The 24,906-nt window shown below is 45.3% G+C and overlaps 2 protein-coding genes across 3 annotated transcripts in view; one reads left to right on the top strand and one right to left on the bottom strand.

The window, feature by feature from the left end:
• LOC119395911 (uncharacterized) overlaps positions 1-24,906 on the bottom strand; it is a 595,703-nt gene that overhangs the window by 5,913 nt on the left and 564,884 nt on the right. The gene's annotated exons all lie outside the window — the stretch shown is intronic.
• LOC119395906 (DCC-interacting protein 13-alpha) overlaps positions 13,285-24,906 on the top strand; it is a 49,277-nt gene continuing 37,655 nt past the window's right edge. For both annotated transcript variants that reach the window (XM_037662922.2, XM_037662923.2), the window contains exons 1-5: positions 13,285-13,686; positions 18,391-18,489; positions 19,469-19,528; positions 21,776-21,850; positions 23,760-23,847. In XM_037662922.2, coding sequence (XP_037518850.1) covers positions 13,633-13,686; positions 18,391-18,489; positions 19,469-19,528; positions 21,776-21,850; positions 23,760-23,847 — 376 coding nt within the window. In that variant the 5' untranslated portion in view covers positions 13,285-13,632. The remainder of the gene's footprint in view (positions 13,687-18,390; positions 18,490-19,468; positions 19,529-21,775; positions 21,851-23,759; positions 23,848-24,906) is intronic.

Consider the following 24,906-nt stretch of genomic DNA (forward strand, 5'->3'; position numbering starts at 1 on the left):
TCGCAAGACGAGCAGCCCAGCTCGGCAGCAACCCCAATGCTTGCCCCTGCGGCCACCCCTTCTTGGATGGTCACCAGCCCTCAGAAGGACCCACCGATGTTCGCTGGGCTTCGCGGCGAGGACGTTGAAGACTGGCTGGAGGAGTATGACCGCGTGAGTGCCATCAACCACTGGGATGAGCCCGCGAAACTCACCCATGTTGCGTTTTACCTCACAGGCGTCGCAAAGACATGGCTCTTCAACCATGCTACAGATTTCCCGAATTGGACCTCTTTTACTATTCAACTACGCCAGATTTTTGCCAACCCATCTGTGCGTTCAGATATCGCGAAGAAGAGGCTTGCTGGGCGTGTTCAACACACGGGCGAGTCATACACATCTTACATCGAAGACGTGCTCGCCCTCTGCCGCCGCGTCGACACCTCCATGGCGGAGAATGACCGTGTGCGCCACCTGCTGAAAGGTATTGGGACCGTCGCTTTTAATGCGCTTGTAGTGCAGAACCCCACGACCGTAGCCGATATCGTCGCTACATGTCAGCGCCTCGACGAACTTCAGACCACACGCCTGCAACCTGACATGTCTGACCAGAGGCCAACCAACGACATCGAGCTGCGTGCATTGATCCGCTCGATTATCCGAGAGGAACTCCACGCACAAGCTCCGCCGTGCCATCTTGAGTAGAGTGCCTCGATGCGCTCGTTCGCCTCCGCTCCGTTCAGGGTGGAGACAAGCGCGTCGTCTGCTACAGCGGTCGCCATTACTGATCCCAATCGTCAAGGCGCGCACTGCCGGCGCGCGGATTCGCAGCCTTTTGCTCTCGAGTAAAAACACTTTGTGCCGCATTTGCCCTCGCAAACGCAAAATCGTTCACGGAAGTCGCTAGTTAAAAGTTTCCAGGCATGCATCAGAACAAGTAATCGAATACTTTGCGCCTAAAGGTGTCGCAGAACGCAGTGATACTCCCTGCCAGCGCGGCCGCTGGGCTGTGGCTGAGCGGCGCACAGCTGCTTTGGATCCCTGAGAGCTGCAGGCATATCTATTTACTTTTATACTTTGCGGGTATATATGTTCGTGCGGTGTCTTTTTGAAGGCAAGACAGTTTAGCTTTATTCAGGAAAGTTAAAGATGCGGAATACTGTCTATTAGAAAGCAATAATTAAAGGTATCATTCCCGGGACTGCCGAAACGAAAAGCGGTGCAATAATGCGCCTTACATAAAGGCGCAGAATGTATGCTTTCATGTACGTCTGAAATTATTCCAGCTCGAATTCTCGAAACGAGACACGCAGTATTGAGACGCGCAATGCAAATTGCGCGTCTTTCTTAAGCAATCTTTCTTAATTTGAGCGAGAAACGCACCTAGTGAAGCGAACGAATTAGCGAAATATAAAAATTTGAAGACAGCGCGCGCAGATTTGACGGCTACATTAGAGATATGGAGTGAAAATAAACTTAGATGGAATATACCGGAGCGCAACGTTTCCATCTCATTCATCATTACGGGCTCTCTCTGCACTTGATGTGCAGAGAGAGAATGTTGTCAACATAGCAAACGCACATTTTCAGAGTGCCATACACACAGCACTTCCCAACATCCATCACCAGTGATCAATTTGGTGACGTGAGAGTCCTAAGGTCTACTCGCTGTTCAGCTAAATCTTAAAGCGATTGGAATCCGCGCGCAGGTTCCGAGGCTGCTATTATATGTGACCGATTGCCGGATGTATGCGTCTTCGTGTCCTCTTATTGAATACCTATTTTAAAATATGGCTGTATTTCCCATTTCGAAAAAATACCAGCGAAATTGCAGTAAGCATCAGAATGTCGTTTATTAATCGCAGCGGAAACGACTATACTTATGTAATGTTCCAATGTTTTTCAGCGCTGTGAATGCCGCGTTGAAACTAATGACCGCGTATGGTAATGTACACAAGAAAGCGTTTGTTCAGAGAAAGCAATTCTGGCAAATTATTCCACCGGATAACGAAAAATAACATTCTCGATTTCTAGTTCCTGCTAGGAAAGAAATCACAACTCGTACCAAATACTTGCAGTTCACTATAGACGCGACAATATTCATTATCACACCTTCGTGCATAAAAAAAAACAAAAGGAGATGCTCGCGACAATGAAAGCACGTTTTCCAAGCACACCCCGAAAACAGCGCCAAATTTATGCGAATGGTTCAAACGCGATAAAACCATTTGGCATTACCAGTTCGCTCAACGTTCGATCGTGTTCAAGTGCGACAATGCGCGCTGAAGAGGCACCAACTCGCACTCAAAACCACGGCACACACATAACTTACAATAGTCTATTCTGTGACTGCGTTACTAGTAACATATACGCCGTTTCAGAAATCGTCCCAAAAGCACCCGACGTAGCAAAGGAAAGGTGATGGGAAACAGCAACAAAGCTTGCAATACTCACGCTGCACACACGAGAGGCATTCGTCGGCTGCCACTTGTCACGCTTTATCCTCACTGTCCATAAAAGTCTTCTTTTAGGATCCCTTGGGAAAGAAAACATCTTCCAACCATTCCTAGAATGGTTCGTGCACTGTGGCACGCAACATCCAGTCATCCTGCGGGACTCGCGGCGGAGCAGACGGGCGACAAGGCAGTAGGCGCAGCATGCACGTTTAACCAAAGCGCGGCGTGGGCTAAAACATGGCGGACGCGCGAGTCGAGGCGGCGTTGACCCTTTCAAAGAATGACCGCACTCTAAGCGGGGGCGCGCGCATCGAGGCACTCTAATCTTGAGGTTCGTACGACGCTACCTGGTGCCAATCTACGCGACGTCGTGAGGGAGGAATTGGCTTCCATGACCGGCACGCAAGTTCCGAGCCCGCATCCCATGCCAACCCCGCATCCCTTGCCAACCCCAACTTATGCCCAGATTGCTGCCATAACACCACAGCCCCAGCAGACACCACTACAGGCGCCTGGAGTGCACGGCTCGCTCAACTCTCTCACACCCCGAGCGCCGGTCCAGCCTTACAACACCTGGCGCACCCCTCGGCCGATTTGTTTCTATTGCGGCATCCGTGGCCATATTTCGAGATTTTGCCGACGCCGTCAGCAAGACGAAAGACGAGGCTACGACGACTTTGAACGGGACGAATTTTACACCAATGGATCGCGATATCGTCGCCCATACCAGAACAGCCCACGTCGATCGCAGTCTCCGCAGAACTTCGGCGCAGTTGGCAGTTCCCGATTTCCGCGTCGTCGCTCGCCTTCACCGCTGCGGCACTCTTCTTCCCCACTTCGCCCAGCTACCTTGACTCCTGATCACCGACTGGAAAACTAAATAGTGCAGCTTCGGGAGGGAAAGCTGCATATTTCGGACTGTATCAAACTCCTCCGGATCGCCCGTCAAATATATTGTTGGTGTATGTTGAAGGTATACGGACTGAGGCATTGGTGGACACAGGTGCATCGCTTTCCGTAATTAGTGCAGACTTCTGTTCCCGCTTGAAGAAAGTGAAGACTCCATACGATGGCCCTCCCCTTCGCTGTGCTGACGGAGTTCTTATTCGCCCCTCCAGTGTTTGTACAGTGCGCGTTTCCATTGATGGCATCCTTCATCATATTCAGTTTCTTGTGCTGCCCTCGTGTACTCACGCACTCATCTTGGGATGGGACTTTCTTTCTTCAGCGTCAGCTTTCATATCTTGTCGTCAGCGAGTCATCCATATGACAGATACTGAGTTTCCATCCGATGTCGCTCCTCGCAGCTTCCGTTTAGTCACAGCCTCTGACTGTTGCATTTCGCCGGGAGATGAGCATATTATTACACTGGCTTCTGACACCGTCGTTAATGGTGACGTGTTCATTGCTCCATCTCGTCGCTGCATACCCACGGGGCTTACCATCGCGCCTGGCCTTGTGCGCTTTAACGATGGTAGAGCTTTGGTCGCCGCACTTAATCCAACTTCTTCGCCAGTGATGCTGCCCCAGGGCACTGCAGTGAGTTGTTTCGCCGACACCGAGCCTCTTTCTCTGGTTTCCCTTCGCGCAGAATCGCCACCTTTGTCTGCCTCAACTGATCATAAGGCTGCGACAGCTGCTTTAAATGCGACCATAAATCCCCATCTCACTGCTGAGCAAAAGAGAGACCTTTTAGACCTTCTTCAAAAGCATAGCGTTTCGTTTGACGTACACTCCAAGGTTCTGGGCCGCACTTCCGTCGCAGTGCATCGCATCAAGACCGATGGCAGCTCCATTGTGCGCCGCCGCCCATATCGCGTGTCTTCGGCGGAACGCAATATCATCGAGGACAACGTCAACGACATGCTGAAACGCGACATCATCCGACCTTCATCCAGCTCTTGGTCATCTCCTGTGGTGTTGGTCCGGAAAAAGGACGGCTCTGTACGATTTTGTGTCGATTACAGAGCCCTTAACAATATCACCAGAAAAGACGTATATCCGTTACCAAGAATCGACGATGCCCTCGACTCCCTTCAAGGCGCAGAGTATTTCTCTAGTCTCGACCTCCGGTCCGGGTATTGGCAAATACCTATGCACGAAGCGGACAAGGACAAAACAGCTTTTGCAACTCCGGACGGCCTTTATGAGTTCAACGTAATGCCCTTCGGATTATGCAACGCTCCTGCAACATTCGAGCGCATGATAGACACTGTTTTACGTGGCCTCAAGTGGAAAACCTGTTTATGTTATCTAGACGATATCGTTATTTTTTCTTCCACTTTTTCGCAGCACCTGGAGCGTTTGGACGAAGTTTTAACATGCATTTCGAATGCTGGACTTCAGCTCAATACAAAGAAATGCCACTTCGCCAGCAAAAGTATCAAAGTGCTGGGCCACCTTGTCAGTAAAGATGGCGTTCGACCAGACCCGGACAAGATTGCTGCCGTGATTCGTTTCCTTCGCCCCGAAAATCAAAAACAGTTGCGAAGTTTTCTTGGCCTGGCTTCTTACTTCCGCCGCTTCATCAGTCACTTTGCTGCCATTGCGTCACCATTACACAAGCTTCTCACGTCGGGAACGGCCTTCGCTTGGACTGATGACTTCGAGTGTGCTTTCCAAGCTCTTAAACGTGCGTTGACATCAGATCCCGTCCTCCGTCACTTCGACGAGAGTGCCCCCGCTTTTCTGCACACAGATGCAAGCGGCCATGGGATCGGTGCTGTCCTCCTACAACGCGACGACACTTCACGAGAGAGAGTTGTTGCATATGCCAGTCGCGCCCTAACACCTGCGGAGCAGAACTACTCGATAACAGAGCAGGAATGTCTTGCTGTAGTTTGGGCCATACAAAAATTTCGACCGTATCTTTATGGACGCCACTTCACTGTGATTACCGACCATCACGCTCTATGCTGGTTGTCCTCACTTAAAAATTTGTCTGGACGCCTCGGTCGTTGGATACTTCGTTTGCAAGAATACACTTTTGACGTTGTGTACAAGTCTGGCAAACAGCATCAAGATGCCGACGCTCTCTCTCGCTGCCCTCTGCCACTTTCTTCTCCGACCACGCACCCTCGTTGCTCATCAGGTGATCCTGAGCCTTCATCTTCACTGACGTTATCGCCCTTGGCAGTTCCTGAGTCGCTGTCTTCCATCCGCTGCACTCAGTTCACCTCGTATCAACGTGATGACCCCTATTGTAACCGCATCATCGGATACCTCAGTGGAACGTCTTCACCTCCTAATGCCAGACTACGTCGTCAGCTAAGGCAATTCAAGCTGGAAAACAATGTGCTGCATCGCTATACTTACAATAGCGATGGGCATAGGTGGGTGCCAGTACTTCCCCGTTCGCTGCGAACACAAGTTCTCGAAGCACTGCACGACGACCCGTCCGCTGGCCACTTGGGGTTTCACAAGACGTACAACCGTGTTAGGAGCCGCTTCTTCTGGCCTGGCCTTTCTACCTTTGTGGCCAAGTATGTCGCTTCTTGCGCACTTTGTCAACGCCGGAAACGACCAACTTCACCTCCTGCTGGCCTGTTACAACCCATCCTATGTCCCGAAACACCCTTTGCCGTAGTCGGAATAGACCTGGTCGGGCCACTTCCCATAACGCCAGCAGGTCATCGGTGGATTGTGACAGCGGTCGATCACCTCACACGGTATGCGGAGACCGCCCCTCTACGCACTAGTTCTGCGTCCGACGTGGCCGCCTTCTTTTTGGAAGCCATAGTTTTGCGCCATGGTGCACCTCACGTGCTGTTGAGTGACCGCGGCAAGACCTTTTTGTCGACAATTCTTGAAGAAGTGCTGAAGACGTGTGGCACAGTTCATAAGAGGACATCAGCCTACCACCCTCAAACAAATGGCCTAACGGAGCGATTCCATCGTACGCTAACCGACATGATATCAATGTACATCGGACCACACCACGATAACTGGGACACAATCTTACCGTTCGTCACGTTTGCACACAACACCGCTGTCCAACGAACTACCGGATATTCACCTTTCTACCTGCTCTACGGTCGTGCGCCGACATTCGCCATCGACGCCTCTTTCTTCAGTGCAACAACAAAAATCTCAACAACAACACCAGAACACTTCGTCTCTAGGCTTGAGGAATGTCGGCAGCGTGCTCGCCTCAACACAGAGGCCAGTCAGCAAGACCGTAAGCAGCGTTATGACAGCTTTCATCGCGACGTCACCTTCCATCCTGGCGATGAAGTACTACTTTGGACGCCTGTTCGTACTCCTGGATTGTGTGAGAAGTTTCAATCACACTTCCTTGGACCTTACGTTGTTCGTGAACAAACATCCCCAGTGAACTATCTTGTCACCCCCGTCGAGGTCTCTTCGGACCGTCGTTACCGTGCTTCTGAGATAGTGCACGTATCGCGTCTCAAGCCATTCGTTCGGCGTACCTTTCCCGCCTAAATCGCGGCCGGGCCGGCCGCTCGCGCGCGCGGGGAGATTAGTGTGAGCATTGTTTATGCCCTTCATGTTCTCATATGTACATACTCATCATCACCAACTGTGTTTGTGTTGTGGGGCTCATACTCGGGACAATAAAGAAGAGTCTTGACAGTCCTAAACGTTGCCTCACAATATATATATATATATATATATATATATATATATATATATATATATATATATATATATATATATATATATATATATCTTTAGGCAAGGGTTAAAATACAATATTAGAGGCAGGCGAGTGAAATCAGTTGCAAATTGCTGACAGCCATCTTGCGCACTGCAGACAATTTTTTGTTTTGTAATTACCTAATTTGTTAATTAGGATTATTTAACTAAATTGCTAAATATGACCACTTTAGGCAAGAAATGCTGCTTGCAAAGTTCGAGAGCGTCTTCAGAAACCCCAATTGCAATATTTGCGATAAAGAAAGTCTCACGTATGCCATTTTTTTCAAGCTGCAAAGAAAGCCCGCGAAATACAAAAAGAACCACGTGACTAGCGCATTCACGCGCCGCGAGAATGCAGCCCTCAGCCGTGGCTTGAGCGAAAGAAATCAGCTGCGGCCGCGACTCGCCGTCTCCGTTGCAGCGGTAGACCGATAAGTGGGCGGTGGTTTCTTGGCCCGCGCTCGCTACAACTGCACCCTCACGCGCACCAACTGGCTGACTTGCCTAAAGTGGTCATGTTTAGCAAATTAGTTAAATAATCCTAATTAACAAATTAGGTAATTACAAAACAAAAGATTGTCTGTAGTGCGCAAGATGGCTGTCAGCAATTTACAATTGATTTCACTCGTCTGCCTCTAATATTGTATTTTTTAACCCTTGGCTAGAGATAGCTGGGACACCCTGCGTGCGTGCGTGCGTGCGTGCGTGTGTGTGTGTGTGTGTGTGTGTGTGTGTGTGTGTGTGTGTGTGTGTGTGTGTGTGTGTGTGTGTGTGTGTGTGTGTGTGTGTGTGTGTGTGTGTGTGTGTGTGGAGAGAGAGAGAGAGAGTGTAGAGAGAGATGTGGAAGAGCCAGTGCGGCCCCCGCCCCCTCCGGGAAAATGAAAACTCTCCGCCTAATTTACACTCGTGAAATCGCTGCGGTGTTGCGTTGGTAACATTGGTCACGAAAGCTGTGTTCAGTTTCGGTGCAAAACCCACATCTTGGCGGCAGGCCCGTAGCCAGGAATTTTTTTCGGGGGGCGCCCACTTGCTGAAAACTTTGAATATTTGAGAAAAACACCTACATCACCAAAATTTCGGGGGGGGGGGGGCGTAGACCCCCCTCCCCCCTCCTGGCTACGGGCATGCTTGGCGGTTATCTATAACGATGCGTTGCTGTGAATGAGGTTAAAGGTTCGATTCCCAGCCAGAGCGGCCGCATTTCGGCGGAATCGAAACTCAAAAAAAAAAAATCTCGTGTACTTAGATTCAAATGCGCGTAAAGAAACACGGTTGGTGGTTATAATTGGCGAAATACAGGAGTACGGATCGTTGGGCTACATCGTTGTTTCCAGGCAGTTATTGGGATCGTAGCACTCGAGCAATGATGACGAGAAAGAGGACAAAAACGGGAGATATTCTATTTTCGGGTTACACAGTATTCATTGACAAATAAAACGAATTAAAACGAGGGACAATTCGTCTCACGTGCGGACCAGCAGTCTCAAGGTGGGCAATTTCGCTTCCACTCCTCTAGCGACTAATGAAGTGCTGACGCAGATGGCATCTGCTGGCGCCCGTCCCTGCTGCCTCTCTTGCCCTCGTCCCTTCAACGCTATATGCAATGGCGTAAACCCAGAAAAATCACAAAAGGGAACACACATATTACCTTCGCGGCCATTTTGATTTTATAAAGATAGGTTTTATTATTAATTATGTAAGAATTAAAATCGTGATTTGAAATAAAATTTTTAAAAAACGAGCATGGGCCTCGGCGTCGAATCAGGGAGCTTAGTCTAATATCACTGAGCAGCCAATAGTAGAAACGTACTTTGGTGAAGTTAGCTCCTATAAGCGCGACTCGAAAGGCTCTAGCTTACTTCTAGTTAATATGTCATTGAGGTTAAACCATAATACGAAAATACTAGCACATTCTTGTTGTAACGCATAAAAGTACGGCTTTTCTTTAACTTCAGCTCCATTCGCCATTATGTGAAACTGTTCGAAATAGTCTCCCACGGTTTACTCCTAGAAACTTCCTTGTGGAGCACGTTTATGTTCACCGTTGCTTTTCTTTTTCTTTTTTTTGAGATAACACAAATCATACTCCAGCAATCGGATTCATACTTCATCGTCAATGACTTCCACGAAACCGTCGACATAAATAAATAGCGGTCAGGGATTCTCTATGAACTTTGCATTTTAACGCCAAGCATTTGCGTGACGTCAGAAGTAGCCTGTAACACTTCGTGAAGCTCATGTTCTACCGTGCCTTCTGAAACAGAAAGCTGGGTAATTAACAAAGATTGCTTAATTAGCGTTTAAAATATTAACAGGTGATTTCGCAATTGTACTTCGTTCCTGCTCCTTGGAAGGGCTCTTTGAAAGTGGAGGACACTTGTAAGGGGTGTCCCCCCAGCCTGAACAGAGAAGGGTCAGGACCCCCATGACCCCCCCCCCCTCTATTATTTAAGCTATACTGACGCTCTGGTCTCAATAATCGGCTAAAAATTGCCAAGAGTATACCTCGCTGTGGCGCGTTTTTCATAATCATGTCGTGGTTTTAGCCCTTAAAACCCCAGAATTGAAACGGTGCTCTAATGTGGACTGATAAGAGTGCGAAAACGCTGATACAGCCAGCAATAGATGCTAGGTAAAACCACCTAAATCGCGGCTTTAAATTTCGCGCACTTTGCAGAAAGATTACCCGCCATGCTTGTATTGGTTATGGTGTTCTACTGCTGACCCGAAAGTTGTGGGATCGAATCCCCGCCGCGGAGGCCGCATTTTCGATGGAGGCGAAAGTGCTCGAGGACCGTGCATTTCGATTTAGGTGCACGTTAAAGAATCCGTCGAAATTTTCAGAGCCCTTCACTACGGCGTCCCTCATATTCATATCGTGGTTTTGGGACGTTAAACCCCAACAATTATTATTATTGGAGAAAAATTGGAAAATAATTAGACAGGGCAGTTATTGTAACATAGATGAAATAATCCGACATTTGTGAGCAAGTGCTACAACTTTTGTATTGAAGCTTTTTCGTTGGAGTTACTATTTTTAAAGTTAATAATTATAAGCAATCTTTCTTAATTATCCAACTTGGTGGATTGGAAAACAACATCACGACGCGCTGCATATGGCTTAGAACAATACTGGGTCAATTTGATATAAATAGCGCATATGTTTTTTTTTTATATACTTGGTGCAAGTTAGCTGAAACATCCTGTTTAATCGTGCAGCGCCCAAGTACTTGTCGGCACACATGACAAACATGCGCAGCATCTGTATTATCCGTTGCTTTCGAGACGAAACCTGAACACTGGCGTAGCCATGCCAGAGGGGTACGTAGTTCGGGGTATTCAACACCAACCCCTCCCCCACTCCCCACTCAAATTTTAATTTTGCATGTGTGTATATATGTACATGATGCATGGAGAGTGTTCGGCTCCTCTGTGGAACCCCGCTCGGGAGCGCTCGAGTTAATTAGTTAATTTTGGAACAGCGACGGGCAATACAAAATATATCGGCTTATTCAAACCGTTTATAACAGCTTTTTATGCAGCTCCCCTGCCTTTGTATTTGTTGAGGTATAAACAAAATTATATATATGCAGGTATACCCAGCAGCCCCGCCACGGTGGTCTAGTGGTTATGGCACTCGACTGCTGACCCGAAGGTCGCGGGATCGAATCCCGGCCGCGGCGGCTGCATTTTCGATGGAGGCGAAAATGTTCGAGGCCCGTGTACTTAGATTTATGTGCACGTTAAAGAACCCCAGGTGGTCGAAATTTCCGGAGCCCTCCACTACGGCGTCTCTCATAATCATATGCTGGTTTTGGGACGTTAAACCCCAGATATTATTATTATAGGTATACCCAGCAAACTGGGACCAATAAAAAAAAGGCTACAGGAAAGTTGTACCAGCTTAGTATTAGCGGTAGTTGTGTGTACTTACACTCAGTATTTTTCGTCACTAAGTATTAATGAATTATTTAATTTAATTAGCCATCTCTTTATTGATTGAATAGCTATATAGGTCAATACAGTAAAACCTCGGTGATACGAATCTCGCGGGGTTACCAAAAAATACTCGTATCATCCGAAATTTGTATCACCATAAAACATGGAAAATTAGTATGCGACAAAAGAAAGTTGGCATACGTTTTGATTTAGTGTTTCTCAGGGCCGCAGCGACGTCATGAACAGCTCTGAATGATTGCCAGCAAAGTTTTTAGACGTCGACGGTCATACTTGTACTCATAAATATATGGTGCATACGCGCGTGTGTAATTAATGAACCAGATGTGTTGTGCCCCGTGACCGCTAGTAGCCCCTTCCTAATCTTACTACACTTTTCTGCGTGACAACAAAGTACTGCGGCGAAAGTGGCTTAAGAAGCCGTCTGCACACGATAGATAGAGGCCAAGCTCCTTCGCCAAGACCGTCCGCTTCGTCTCTTGGGGTCTTCGTTCACCTCTCATGGGACTTCATGACGGACCCGCAGTACAAGTTTCAGTCTTGTTTCATAAAATGTCTGATTGCGGGGACATGGCTTGCAACGACGTGACAGGCACGTGTTAACACAGTACAAAGACGCTGCTGCCTCGAGCACAGGAGCACGCGTCAACGCGTCGGGAAAAAAAAAAAAAAAACGCGACGTCAGCGTCATAGGCCTCGAAGATTCAAGCGCACTATCTCGGAGGCAACGACGCGCCGTTGATGGTCACGCAGCGCGCATGCCCGCGCCCGCGCGTGACTGCCGCGTCTTCGGTGACACCGCGGGCAGCACCTGTTCGTACTTGTGCGCTAGCGTACGTTCGTATCAAACGTCGCGGGGTGCAAATCGGTTCGCAACAACCGTACTCCAATACACAGTAGGCTAATGGGCCTTGGCCGGGACCACACAAAAATTCGTATCACCCCGAAATTCGTACGAGCCGTGATCGTATCACCGAGGTGAAATGTTCCTGGTTACTTCTCCTGCGAAAAAAAAAAAAAAAAAAAAAACATGCGAAACGCGCAATATGAAACAGACGCAATCTGCTACGAAAGCAGCCAACACTGGAACCACAACTGACGTCAGCATGACATGACGACTGCATCGTAGGAGTACATATGTAGTGTTTATTGATTTCTTACCAAGTTAGATAGCCAGCACTGCAACGAAAATTGACGTTGCACCGACATTGCACCTGCATAGGGTATTTTTCTAAAGCAGTTTCTAGACCTGGGGTGGCTCTCAGATTTCATCTGTGGTGCTTCACAATGTAAGAAGAGCTTGGGTGGGGGCTAGTTGGAACATACTGTAGAAAAATTTTAGTGCTGCGAAGTTGAGGACAAGAAAAAATCATGGACAACACAGTCGACTGAATTTATTGAAACAAGAAGATCAAAAAGGGAAAGGAGGGAGAGATGTAACATACGAAGGAAAGGGTCGGCACTGTAGGCAAACCACGCATGAACCAAGCATCGGCGCTACCTATGCAGTAAAACGCGTGCATTAATCTAATTCAAACTTTACGTTGTTTCCTGCTTCGTATCTGTATCAAAGAAGGCACTTGTGCTCCGATTACATTTATATTTGGGTCGCTAAACATGCCACTTGTCTTCCTGATAGTGCTATAAATGGGGAAGTTTGGCGCATGCGTTATAGCTCCCCATCTATAGCACTCACAGAAAGACAAGTGGCATGTTTAGCGACACATAAAAGGCTGTGCTTTGCTCTACTTGCGTGCCTGGATAGCAGAGTGGTTACGGCGCTCGCCTTCGGATCGTGGGTATACGGGTTCGAATCCCACCTCGCCAAGATTTTTTTTTTTCGCCAGAAATTTCTCTCTTTCTCTCTGTACTCGTTCTCTCGCCCATCAGAGTTAACTGTATCCCACGCGGGACAAATTGGCGCACGTGTTCTGAGAGCGAAGCAGAAGATGAAGAGGACGAAGACAGCGCGTGCCAGTTCGTGGGGATGATAATTTCTGTTCACGACTAACTGTTCTCCGAATTTAAAGAGCTCCGCCGCTAAACGAATTTCTGACTACGCCTCTGGTTTGTAGAAAATTCGAAAGAAATAATAAGTGTCTGCGCTGATGTCAAAGTAACGGAAAGCTTCCCCCCTCGTACCACCTCTCTGATGTCAACCTTTGAAAGCGAAACAGAAACTACATTTGCGCTCGTCTAATCCAATCCAGTCGAAGAGCCATTTGTCGTCAGTGGCCGCTTTGCGAGAGGAACTCTGCCGCTGCTTGTTTCTAGGCGAAGCCGTGAAATCTCTGTGCGCATGATTCTGTAAACAAGTTTCACCGTGCTAAGAGCCGGAGCGAGGCGTTTGCTCTGTGCCATACGTCACTCGCAGCCGTGCGCCGCTACTACACCAGTGCGAACGAGGATTCGTTCTGTCATCAATGGGTGGCGACCGAGCGCGGTGATCGAGTGGCTCGTCGGAGAGAGAGCAGGTGTTTTGTGTGTTTGGAGCCAACGTTCGGAATAGACCGGCATCATTGCGGTGTTTCCGTGAGAAAGATCAGGTTCATCACTCTGCCTCTATCCTTCCGCCCGCAAGATGCAGGGACCGGAAGCCCTTCACCTGGAAGATGCACTGGAGGATAATCCGCAGGTCGGTGGTTGATTGCCAATCAACAGCCTTCGCGATATATCAGCAGTATCTCGTGGGCGTGCCCGCGATGCAGTAGCATCGTTCTCGTCTTTATCACTCGCCGCTTGTGTTTAATTGTTTTAATTATGGCGCGTTTTGTGCGTTTAGACCGACCTGCCAGCTCGGTCGCGCTGTTACTTTCGCCGTTGCCTCGCGCGCGAAAAATTCCAGTTCGTGACATCTGCCCACTCGCCTTCATTTGCGCGCCCGTGTCCTTCGCTCTGGCGCGGAGTAGGACGACGCGATTTGCTTCGGCAACGCACGTACTGTAGCTCTCGCAGCCCTTTGTTTGTTCAAGAAATGTAGAGTGCTGTCGCCGAGTGAGCGTTGTCGAAAAATGTCGTTTGTGTCGTCGCTTGAAGTTAGTGCGCAATTTCGTTGGGTGGTTCACGACAGGAAGTGCCGTGTCCCCGACGCATTACGCGCACACCATTGGGAACGTTGCTATTAATCCATAATCCCTATCAGCGTTTGCACTGTATGAGAGTTGTATGTGGTCATAACTAACAGTTAATACCGTTTTTGCTGTGAATGGAAACCCAGTAACGTGCAAATGTTTGCACCGTACAACCATTCAGTTTCACTCTCGATGTATTCGATTCACCGTGTGACTGAGTTAGGTGATTCACTAAGCGGGCATGACACATTAATTCGCGCTTGGATCAAGTGCCATCACACTATAATAAACCAGGGTGCATTACTAGCTTCAGGATGATATGTGGTATTTATTTTTCAATGATATATCCTAGGAGCATCCTCTGAAACGCCTGCTTCACAGGGATATCATGTGCATTCACTGGTCGTTGGCACCTGCACTTCTCACAGTTGTTGGATCGTACGAAGCCTAGAGAATTGCTTTTTGCACTTGCATACAAAAAAATGTATTGCAGGCGGTGTTGGACAATCACCGTTTTACAAACCTACTGGCTACCATCTGGGCTATCCGTGTTGTGGTTGAGGGAATTGATTGTGTGATAATTTTTTTCATGCTGTAGACACTAAATTAATTCCGAAATCTCAGCTGAAAAGCGTCTGACACAGGCAATTAGAAAACCTCATGTCGCGAGCACTAGCTAATGGGCACGAGCACTGGCTAACGGACAGAATGCACAAGATTTTCACGTAGTGACTGAGGCAACATGCATATCTATTCTGGAGTTGCAACACTTCAGCTATAAATGGTATAGTTTAATCACAAAGCAAGGTACACAAATGCATTTTTTCCCACTGGCAGCCACGTTCATTGGAAGCCCTTTTGTCTTACTACAAATGACAGCTTCCGATGCCCTGCAGATGTTCAGAACAGAGCGGCTGGGTTAGTGAGCCGCAGATGCTCTGGCTCTGAATGTATGTTCGCTTTGTTCCGCTAAAAAAACAAGTTTAGTTTAGTTCAATGTACGAGCAAGTATATAGTGTCTGGAAGCTGTGTCAAAGAATCATAAATGAAACAAAAAATTATTACTGTAGGAAGTTCAATATACAGGCACGTGGTTTCTTTCATTACATTTATTTCGCATGTTCATGCACTAACGATTCATAAGTCACATCATTGTAGGAGGAGATGTCGTTGCAAGAGCTGCCAACTTAGATGTAAATATTCAAAAATGTAAACAAAGTAAGGAAGTTGATAGTGTAATAATACTTCAGGTATAGCGAAATATGGAGTAATACACTTTATTATACAATGCAAGACAATCAGTCAGGTATCTAAAGTTGTGCTCACGGCAAAAATAGATTGAGATAATGTTATCAGTGCATAAAAATAATTTAGTTGGGTAATAAGATAATTAACACAATTGAATAATCTGTAGCAAAAATAAAGCTTATGCTAAATGTGTTTCATTGTACACATCAGGTGAGTAGCAAACACGTCACGTAGCAGACACTGCCTGATTTCAGTTTCTCCAAGCTTCACAATTGCAAGTCTAGGATCTTGTTGGTTTGTCAGGATGAACGATTTTAATTTGTAAATTCTTTACGTATAGAGCTGGGTGCATTGTTTTGTTCCCACCTTCATTTGTGCTTCGTGTTGTGCTGCTTCAGCGCAGGGTCGTAGGCTTGATCCCAGCATCATTCCCTTGGGGGAGAGGGAATTGGGTGCAGTTTAAGAAAGTTCAGTTGGTAAAATAGTCTGTAGCCATAATTAACCCACTCAGCAGTGTCAGCACATGGAACCCTACAATTTAATAGAATTTTTGCTTTGCGCAACGTACCGGCATCACTGCTAATGTGGGGTGAAGGGTTTGAAGTGTTGAAGGTATTTGAAGCTGACTTATTCGTTAAAATTGTGTGAAATTAAGCTTTTGATTGAGCTTTCATTAAGAGCTGCAGTGTTGCTAGATGTAAATCAGATAACTCTCAGGTCGAACTCTAAAGTTGGTAAGAAACCTCAGTCCAAAACCCTCAATATTGAAGTATTTCACTCACTTCAGTCACTGAAGAGTTATCTATTCAACACGTACAGTTTTCTGTCTATGTGAAATGCATTTGGAGAAGGACACTGAATAGAAATATTGTATATCTTACCATTTCAGCTGAATGTAACGAAAAGTGTAAACATTATTGTCCTGTTTTTTAATGATCAGTAATTTTTTTTGTGCAGCAAGAACTGTGGAAACATAAATGTTGTAACAGTGCTGTCGGGAAGTTTGTCTGGTACTTTCACCATTTAACACTGAAGCCATGTGCTGCTGCAGGGATTCTAGAAATATGCACCTCATAAAAAAAGAAAGGCCATGATTTTTTAAGACATTTATTTTAAAGTTAATCTGCCTATAGAGTGACGAGTGTAAGTCCTTTTAAATAGAATCTCTTAAATCGTCAAATCAGCTAAATTTACTGTTGTGAACATGTAAACAATGTGTTTGGAACATCTAAAAATAATGTCAGGTTAAGTTACGTATTGATAGTCAGATGATTTGTAATTTTTTTTGCATATTTACTGATAGTTTTGATATTTTTTCTATATTTCTGGCGATGTGCAAATCCAACAGTGCCAGAAGCCAATAGAACCGAGTCAAATATAGAACGCCTTTGGAATAACACCAGCCGTGTCTGCTGAGTGTTTAAGGTGTTACAATGCTAACTTGATCTTGGCTTGATTCCCAGCCGCAGCTGCCACATTGTGGGAAAGGCTATAACACCTGTGTACTTATATTTTTTTGCTGCATTTAACTAACTCCAGGGGGTCGAAATTAATCTGTCGTCCCACACTATGGTATGCTTCATAATCATATCAGGTTTTGGCATCTAAAACCCCAGAATTTATTTTTAAATAGTGTTTGAATATTGAAGCAGTTGTATTTGAAATTAATAAAAACAATGTTAACACCATAATGTTCGTTATTCTAGTATTAAAATCACGAATGGGACATCAATAACGAACAAGCACACTCATTGGCAGCACAGAACTAACTCTTCTGAAAGCGTGAATGGTCATTGTATAGTTGGTAAGCTTGACTCCCTAAGTGACCTAGTTGGCTACACTACATGAGCTGTCATTTTTCGGTCTTTTCGATGGCTGAAATTTATCGTACCTCTTCACCAGTTCATGTTTATTTGGGTATAGCTGGTACATTCAAAATATTTAAAAAATACTCGTATTGACAAACAGCAGCTATTTGATAATGTTTGATGAATGGAATAGGAAGTAGAATAGGAAATGTAATAGGAAGTAGACTAAATATTCTAAATTTTAGAATATTTCCATGCCCCCACTTATTTCTCAGTAGTACATAACTTAAGTGTAGTTGTTAGTTATATTTGCCGAACATTCTTCTACTGAAAAGCAGTGAAATAAAAAGAGGCCCCTTGCTGCCTTGAATGTTCTTGTACATTAGTAAGTGCATGTTGTGGATTTGGAAAGAATTGCTGTCATATTGAGGCTACGTCTCCACTTCCTGGTTGAGCCAAACATCAAACATTTTTTGTTTGCCATATTGATTGATGCTGATGTGATGCTTTTCTCCCGGTATTGCTTAAACCCGAGCGTTTACTTTACTCGAATGCAAGGCCTGTATGAATTATACTTTTGCCATTGCCTAGCTGTCTTCACGTGATCTTTTACGTCCACAGGGCCCCAGATTTTTCAAGAAGCTCGATTTTGGCAGTGAAATATTTAAGGTGTTATTCATTGCTTTTCAAGGTGTGGTATGTTAAAGGATAACGGTGAAGAATGGGAAAAAGGAAAACGAAAAAAATCCTGTGTTTGTCATGCCAAAACTGCAATATGATATGACCTAGGGCAATGAGGCAACTAGAAAATCGAAGATTAGAACATTTTCAGGCAAGCAAGCTTAAGTGAGACAGCTGTAATATTGAGATTGCCGTGGGCGGCCTTTGTTTTGCGGTGGGCATAGAAAGCGCACATGATGATGCAACACGGCACTATAAGTATAGAGGCAACATCAACCACGTCACTCTCTTATGTTTAACATTCATAGCATTAGTTGCTTTCACTGCCACGCAGTTTCGCTTGCATTGGCCTGCACAGCACAAGTTCCTTTAAATAAACAATTTAAGCTTTCGAGGTTTGTTATTGCCAGCCCATGTGTTGTCAAGTGCGCATGATAGTGCCAAGCATATTGATGCCTGTCGTACTGCTCATCGCTCTACCTATCAGGCCAGTGAATTTTTTTTTCATTGTTGCATTGATTACTTGCGCAGACACGGTCTATGGTCCACCTCTTCGAGCAAGATGCTCACCACCTTGACAAGTACGTGAGAGTCATGTACGAGCATGCCAATCGCATATGGAACGCCGAGGTGAGTGTCCCGTTCCATTATGCAGGAGCACTTCTTTGGCCATCGTATTCCACTTTGGTCTGTCTATGTGTCTTCCATATGATGACCATGTGAAAATAACTAAGAAAATGTGGCTATGTGGGTATAGAAATTGGGCCTGTGCATGCGTATAGAATACATATATGGGTGCCAGGCCCCCATCCCCCCTTCCCCTTAATATAAAATTCTGGCTATGGCCCTACACTGGAGATTGAGGAGCTGCCTCCTCTATCTTCTGTATCTTACTTCTTTATTTTTTGTTTGCTATTCTTTGTAAAGGGCCCCTAAACCACCTGGAGGTCAAAATTTAGTTGTTGTGGTGTTGCAGTCGTGCGGGAATCTTCAACAAACACGTAGCCGCGAGAATTTTTCAAAACGGTGCCATAGTAGCAGTGTTATACGCGTTTGATGATCCAAAATCGGTCCTCGCTCGCTTCGCTGTTTGATTAGCTACGCTCCGTTCGTCGGCTCGTCTCTCCTCCTGGCCGAGTGCACCTCCTCACCATGCGAGGAGGAAGAGTGGCGAGCACACGCACCTGCAAGCAGGCAAACAGGTTCTTTTCGTTGTTGACCAGAGCCGTACATATATATTGTTGACATGACCAGACGCGAGGGGGGACGTCACGGCTTATGCTGGGAATACCGAAAGACCCGGAGAGGACAAGAGATTGTTTCTTATTTATTTTGTGATGCGTACGCAGCTTGTAGCATTGCCTTGTTTGGCACTGTCAATTGTGACGGCATTCTGAACTTGATGCGCGCGTTTACTTGAAATGTTTAAAAATTATCAGAGGTGTTTTAGGGGCTCTTTAAAGGACACCCTAAGCATTAGGGGTTTTCGTTACGCCGTGTTGTTCCTATCATGTGAACCTGTTTCCATCTATGAAGCTTTTCTCATCTGCACACATGGCTACCTGCGTGTTCTTGTTCATGCTCTTGCCAACTGCCTTGTAACACGCAGAAGGAACTGGCTGATGCCACAGCAAGCTTGGCGTTCCATATGCGGCAGTACGATACTCAGGTGAGTGCAAGTCATTAGTCTGTTCCATAGCAAGCGCACGGTAGGTTTTCTCCGTAGCCAAGCACTGAGTGTACTCACACTCGCAATCACACTTGTGTCTACTCACATTCACTCGTCATGTCTGCTCACATTCATAGGTACTCACTCACATTCGTACTCACGTCCATTCACTCATGTCTTTTAAAAGAACCCTGCCTCTAAAATTGTGGACTCAAGGTGTGTGTGTGTTGTTTGATTGTCCTGCATGATAGATTATAGGTGGCATACAGTGCCTTGAAGACACTATAATTTGGTTTTAATGTAAGCGGGAGTGCTCATCCGAGTGGGCAGAACACATCGTGACATTGCACTAATATGACCTCTGTGACGTTAAGCAATTAAGGCAAGTATTCTCGACATCACAGATGTTTCCAGGGTGCACACAATACCACATCTAACACCCGACAGAGGTTATAGTTTCTTGCCCCGCTCGCTGTGTCGTCGCGCTGCTCTCAAGGTGGTTCTGGCTGCTTACGCCAGTGCCGTTTTAAGTACCGTAGCAATGGGTTTCTGTGTTCTTTCCTGAGGGGACACACTCTTGACAGTTAAGTGGGTGCTTGGCAGGCGGTTGTGTCTTGTGACGTATCATTGTAGGCAGAAATTTTGTAGACAGAAGAATGTGTTTGGTACCACAGCACTCGCATTGTTTCATCCTTTCCCGCACGTGGGGCCCCCCGACTCAAGAAGCGCGCTCTTAATGTCACCGAAGCTTGAGCGCACATGATCTTGTGGCACTACACCGAAATGGGGCACTAGTTTCCTATGATTTTAGGTGGGCATCTTAAAATGTGTGGGGAATTGAAAGTGCCTACCCCCTTGCGCATCGCTCCCCAGCTAGCACGTTGTGCCAGCCCCACGCAGCTGGATTACCGGGGACCACCGTTAATCGGCAACATGGTGGCCATAACCATGGTGCAAACCATGCTTTTCCCTCCCCGGTATTGCACATCGGGCTGGCATACATCACTATGCCACACCTGTCCTCATTAGCCGCCAGTGACAGCCTTTCAGGCCCCCTCTCCACTTGAGCGTGCTTCTGTCTGGCGCTTGGTCGCCGCAGGGGAGATGCTCTCAGACTTGCAACGAGAGGTTCACACGTTGCCTTAGCAAGCGACTTCTCATCCGTGTGCTCGGCTGCTCCCTTTGTGTGATAGCCGTAGTGCCGGTGGCAAGCGTACTCGATCGGCCTTGCGGAGTTACCGTGTGCAGCCCGCAATCCCATGATTGTCGCACTCCGCTGCATCTCGACAACCTCCGTCGAGTAACTTTTCTGCACCGTGTCAGAGAGTCGATGAAACCGGCCTTAGCGTCTTTGTGTGCTGTGGCGGTGGAGGTACGTTGTGTCCCTTCTTAGTTGTGCTTGTAGGGTAAGCCTCGCGCAAACCTATTTCCACAAGTGACGCCAAAATTGATCATAATTAATGATGCTAGCATTAATTGTACGACACATTACGGCATTTGCAGTCAATTTCAGGATTATCAGACACAAAGGTACTAATTAATGCATAAAAGTAGCAAACAAATGTTTGGCTGTCAGGGGTCCTTTCAGTGACTATTTGTAAGCGTAAGGGAGTATGTAGCTAAGACCTGTTAGTGTGGTGCATTGATCAAGCAAAGACGACAGTGTTGTGTGTGTGCTGGTTCTTCTCAATTGTAATATTGCACTCTTTTTTTCTCTCTCTAATTTTGGTGAAAGCACTTTCACAATCCACCAATCATTACCATATATTAACAAAAATGTTCACTGAGAAAAACATTTGACAAAGATGGAGATCAAATGTAGTCCACAAGCCCTTCTAAATCATTTCTAAGCAATTTTTTTAGCAGTCACAAACACCAAAATTACACATCAGGCGATCTGTCGACTTTGCTAGAATATACATAACTTGTGCCATTGACAGAACGCCTGCTAGACGCCTTCAAGGAAACATTCTCTGCTTTGAAGAATAAAAATTTACAGTGAAATTACTGTGCCGGCACTGAGAAATATCGTAAGCATCCTTTTTCTTTCTATGCCTCACTATTCAATGCTTACCCTTGCAAATCTGCTAAAAATTTACTAAGGGAAATTTCGCTTGATGTTCTCACATCATAGCAATATTACTGCCACAAAAGAAGCATAGATAGTGTAACAGGCAGCCTGCTAAAGTGGCAACACTTGGATGTAATCAACCACAATTGACCAGAATGTCAATGTTCAATGTGCAGGACTTTCCTCTGGACACAGATCCCGATAGCATCCTCCGGTCGACACTCAGGCAACTTTCCAGCAGCCTAGAAGAGGTAGGTGGCACTTTTCGCCCTATTTCAAGTTATGCTATTAAAACTGTTTACTTTTTCTCTCACTGTTTGACTTGCAAAAATTTTGTGAATTATATGTTTTTCATTAGCTTAACTCTTTAAAGGTACCTTGTAACACAGTTCTAAGCTATTGCATCTTTATTCATCGTATCATATTTGGTCACATGACAGCACCTACTGTTGCACGGTGTCTGATTGGAATTTGCTTCCTGTTTACAACCACACGTGCTGATCTTCATATTTAAGTTTGCGTGCAAGCATACGGACCATGACAAAACTTGGGAAGTCCTTGAATGTGTTGTGAGAACACTCACTGGAGTGGGAATAAATTAATAAATATTACTGATTGTAAGCATCTGTACAATAGTGACCTAAAGGATGAAGGCCACATGGGGGGGTCGATCTCAGAATTTCAAGAATTCACAATGTTGTCTGAAAATCTTGAAATTTCAAGGTTGTCACATGTACTGTCACATGGAATGCATAGGAAACACAGTACTGCAGGAATCTGAAAAGTATATAAACTGTCAGGATGGCTGTGAAGAACATGTAATCTCTAAGAAGCGCATAGGTATCAGTGGAAGTTTAAAAGCAGCCGAGCAAATAGATGCAGTACACATTGTGGGAGTAAATATTGTGCATGGGAAACAACTCATTGTTAAAGATTTTTCATGAAAGAAGATGGTGCAATTTGTTATGTAGGTTAAAGAATCACTAACATAAGTAACAGCAACAGTTTACTCATTGCAATAATTATACAAAATAACGATTGATATTAGTTTTCTTACCTGCATTCATTGTACAAAACAATTCTCGTTATCTTTACACGTTGCCATTAGATCTTGTCAGCAAGTACACCAAGCACCAGTATGACTGGAAGGTTTTTAAATTATCTGCATCTTATTAGCTCTGTGGAACACTTGGCTTAGAAAGTGTGTTTTCATTGTAGAAAAAATATGCACGTATACAAGCTACAAAATGTCAGGTCTTGATGTTACGGTACTGCATGTCATTTAGTGCTAGAAGGAATAACAAAAAAAATTCTTTTAAGCACTACTGCCATGAATTTTCATGAAGGCGGAATTAATAAATTCACCCCCATTTTTAAAAGTTCCTTGAAAAATATCTTGTTTTCAAAATTGTAAACATTGGAGAATGAATGTGTCAACGTATTAGTAGTAGTGTTTTAACTGCACTATTCCAATCGTCTACAAACATTTCGATTATCCTTATCCTTTACTTCCTGAACTATTTTTTGAATAAGAAAACATTTGCAAATTGCCGCTTTGTGCTTTATTTTAAGCATTTTTTTTTTTTTGGAGGGCATAGAGAAAAAGTGAGTGAAGTAAGGAAGAAGTGTTTCACTGCATGGTTTACCGTGAGTTTCAGTTGCTGTATTTTTAGAAGAAAATGATGTGAGGATAGTGCACATGAACTTACTCGGATACCTTTGTTAAGAGAAATTGGAATGCTTTGCCATTCCATTTAGGTGTGTGAGATGTGTGGACATTTAGCTTTTCTATATAGGTAAATTTTATAAGTGTATCAATAGTCTAGACAGTGTAGCGCATGATAGCTTATTTGCATACACTTACTTCAGCATTACACTTTGTGCCACATGGCAGATTTAGTGTTGTTGACAAAGTATTACTGTATTGAGCACTAAATAAACAACTGTTGGTTTCTATTGCAAAATCCTTGTTCATAAACTGTTCGTAGAACTTCCTTGAATTTCTCGTTTTTGAGGGCCATTTGCATTGTTTTTTATGATGCCATCAGTACTCTAGTTATGTTGTACTTTGTTAGTTGGTATGTAGACTTAGCCTGATGCATGCCACTAGATTCTGCCCGACTGAGACGTGCAACCGCTGCTGTTGTGTGCCCCTTGCAGATCAGCTCGTGGCACCAAATGTGCAGTGCCCACATAGGTGACGGCATGGTCTACCCTCTCTCTAGGTTCCTCGAATCCGACCTCAGAGGCAAGTCTGTTGGGTGATTCCACGAGAGATCGAACATGCCTGTCCGGTCGTAATTTTTGTTTTGCCTGGGTTTTTTATATGTTATGTGGGCACATTCAAAGTGCACGGAACCGAAAATTTTATTTCCAAGAAACGCTCCCAGCGCGCCAAAAAAATATTTGAAGGTGGCGGCGCGGGCCTCCTGTTTTTGCTCACTGCAATGTTTTCGAATTTCACGGCCGAATTTAGCGCGAACTATAAATGATGTGTCGAAACATTTTTTTGCTGGTTCTAATACGCATTACTGTGAATTACATCCATGCTTTTTTTATGCTGTCCTCGAAAAGAAGAAAATGTGAAAAAATGGCAAACACGGCCGAAATCAAAAAAGGGTCCTAAGTTTGAGGCGCCTTGGCGCCTTTGCTATTACAAACAGAAACTTGAAAACAATGTCAAATATAGAAAAGAGCCTTTGCAACATTTATACGGAAGATCATTTTCCGAGAGGCAGCGCAAAAAAAGAAAAAAATAGTTAAAGAAGCGAGTTTTTTCAAAAAAGTACATTTTCAAAAAATAAAATAAAAAAAACTCCGGTCTCAATCTTGACGACAATTTTTTATCGAAGAGCGCTTATGTCAGTGAACACACGGTTTTAATATCATATGTCCTCATTTGCTTTGTTTACGAAATATAACTGGCCAAAATGACCCTTGCAGTGTGTGCTCACTTCAGTGCGACTGATAGTTGTCATCAGCTTGCATCACACGTAAATCTAGTTTTAATTATTTTCCTGCAGTAAAACTTTGCTCTGGTGTCTTGTCATCAAGAAAAATGTATTCTCAAACTTTAATTGTGTCTAGCGTGTGCGGGGGTGGGCTGCTGCCGCTCTCTAAAGGCCTAACGCGTACGCAGTTTGCAGCTTACAACCTCAACTTCCCCGCCAGTATTCGCTGATCAGAAGCACGCGAGACACCGCGAACACATGGTTTAGGTCACTTTGTCAAAACTCTCCTTGCACACAGAATAAAGCATCGCTGTGCAGGAAGGCCAACTTAATCTGTAACTAAATGCCACAATCAG

The sequence above is a fragment of the Rhipicephalus sanguineus genome, chromosome 6 (genome assembly GCF_013339695.2).
Source record: "Rhipicephalus sanguineus isolate Rsan-2018 chromosome 6, BIME_Rsan_1.4, whole genome shotgun sequence".
Taxonomy (NCBI): domain Eukaryota; kingdom Metazoa; phylum Arthropoda; class Arachnida; order Ixodida; family Ixodidae; genus Rhipicephalus; species Rhipicephalus sanguineus.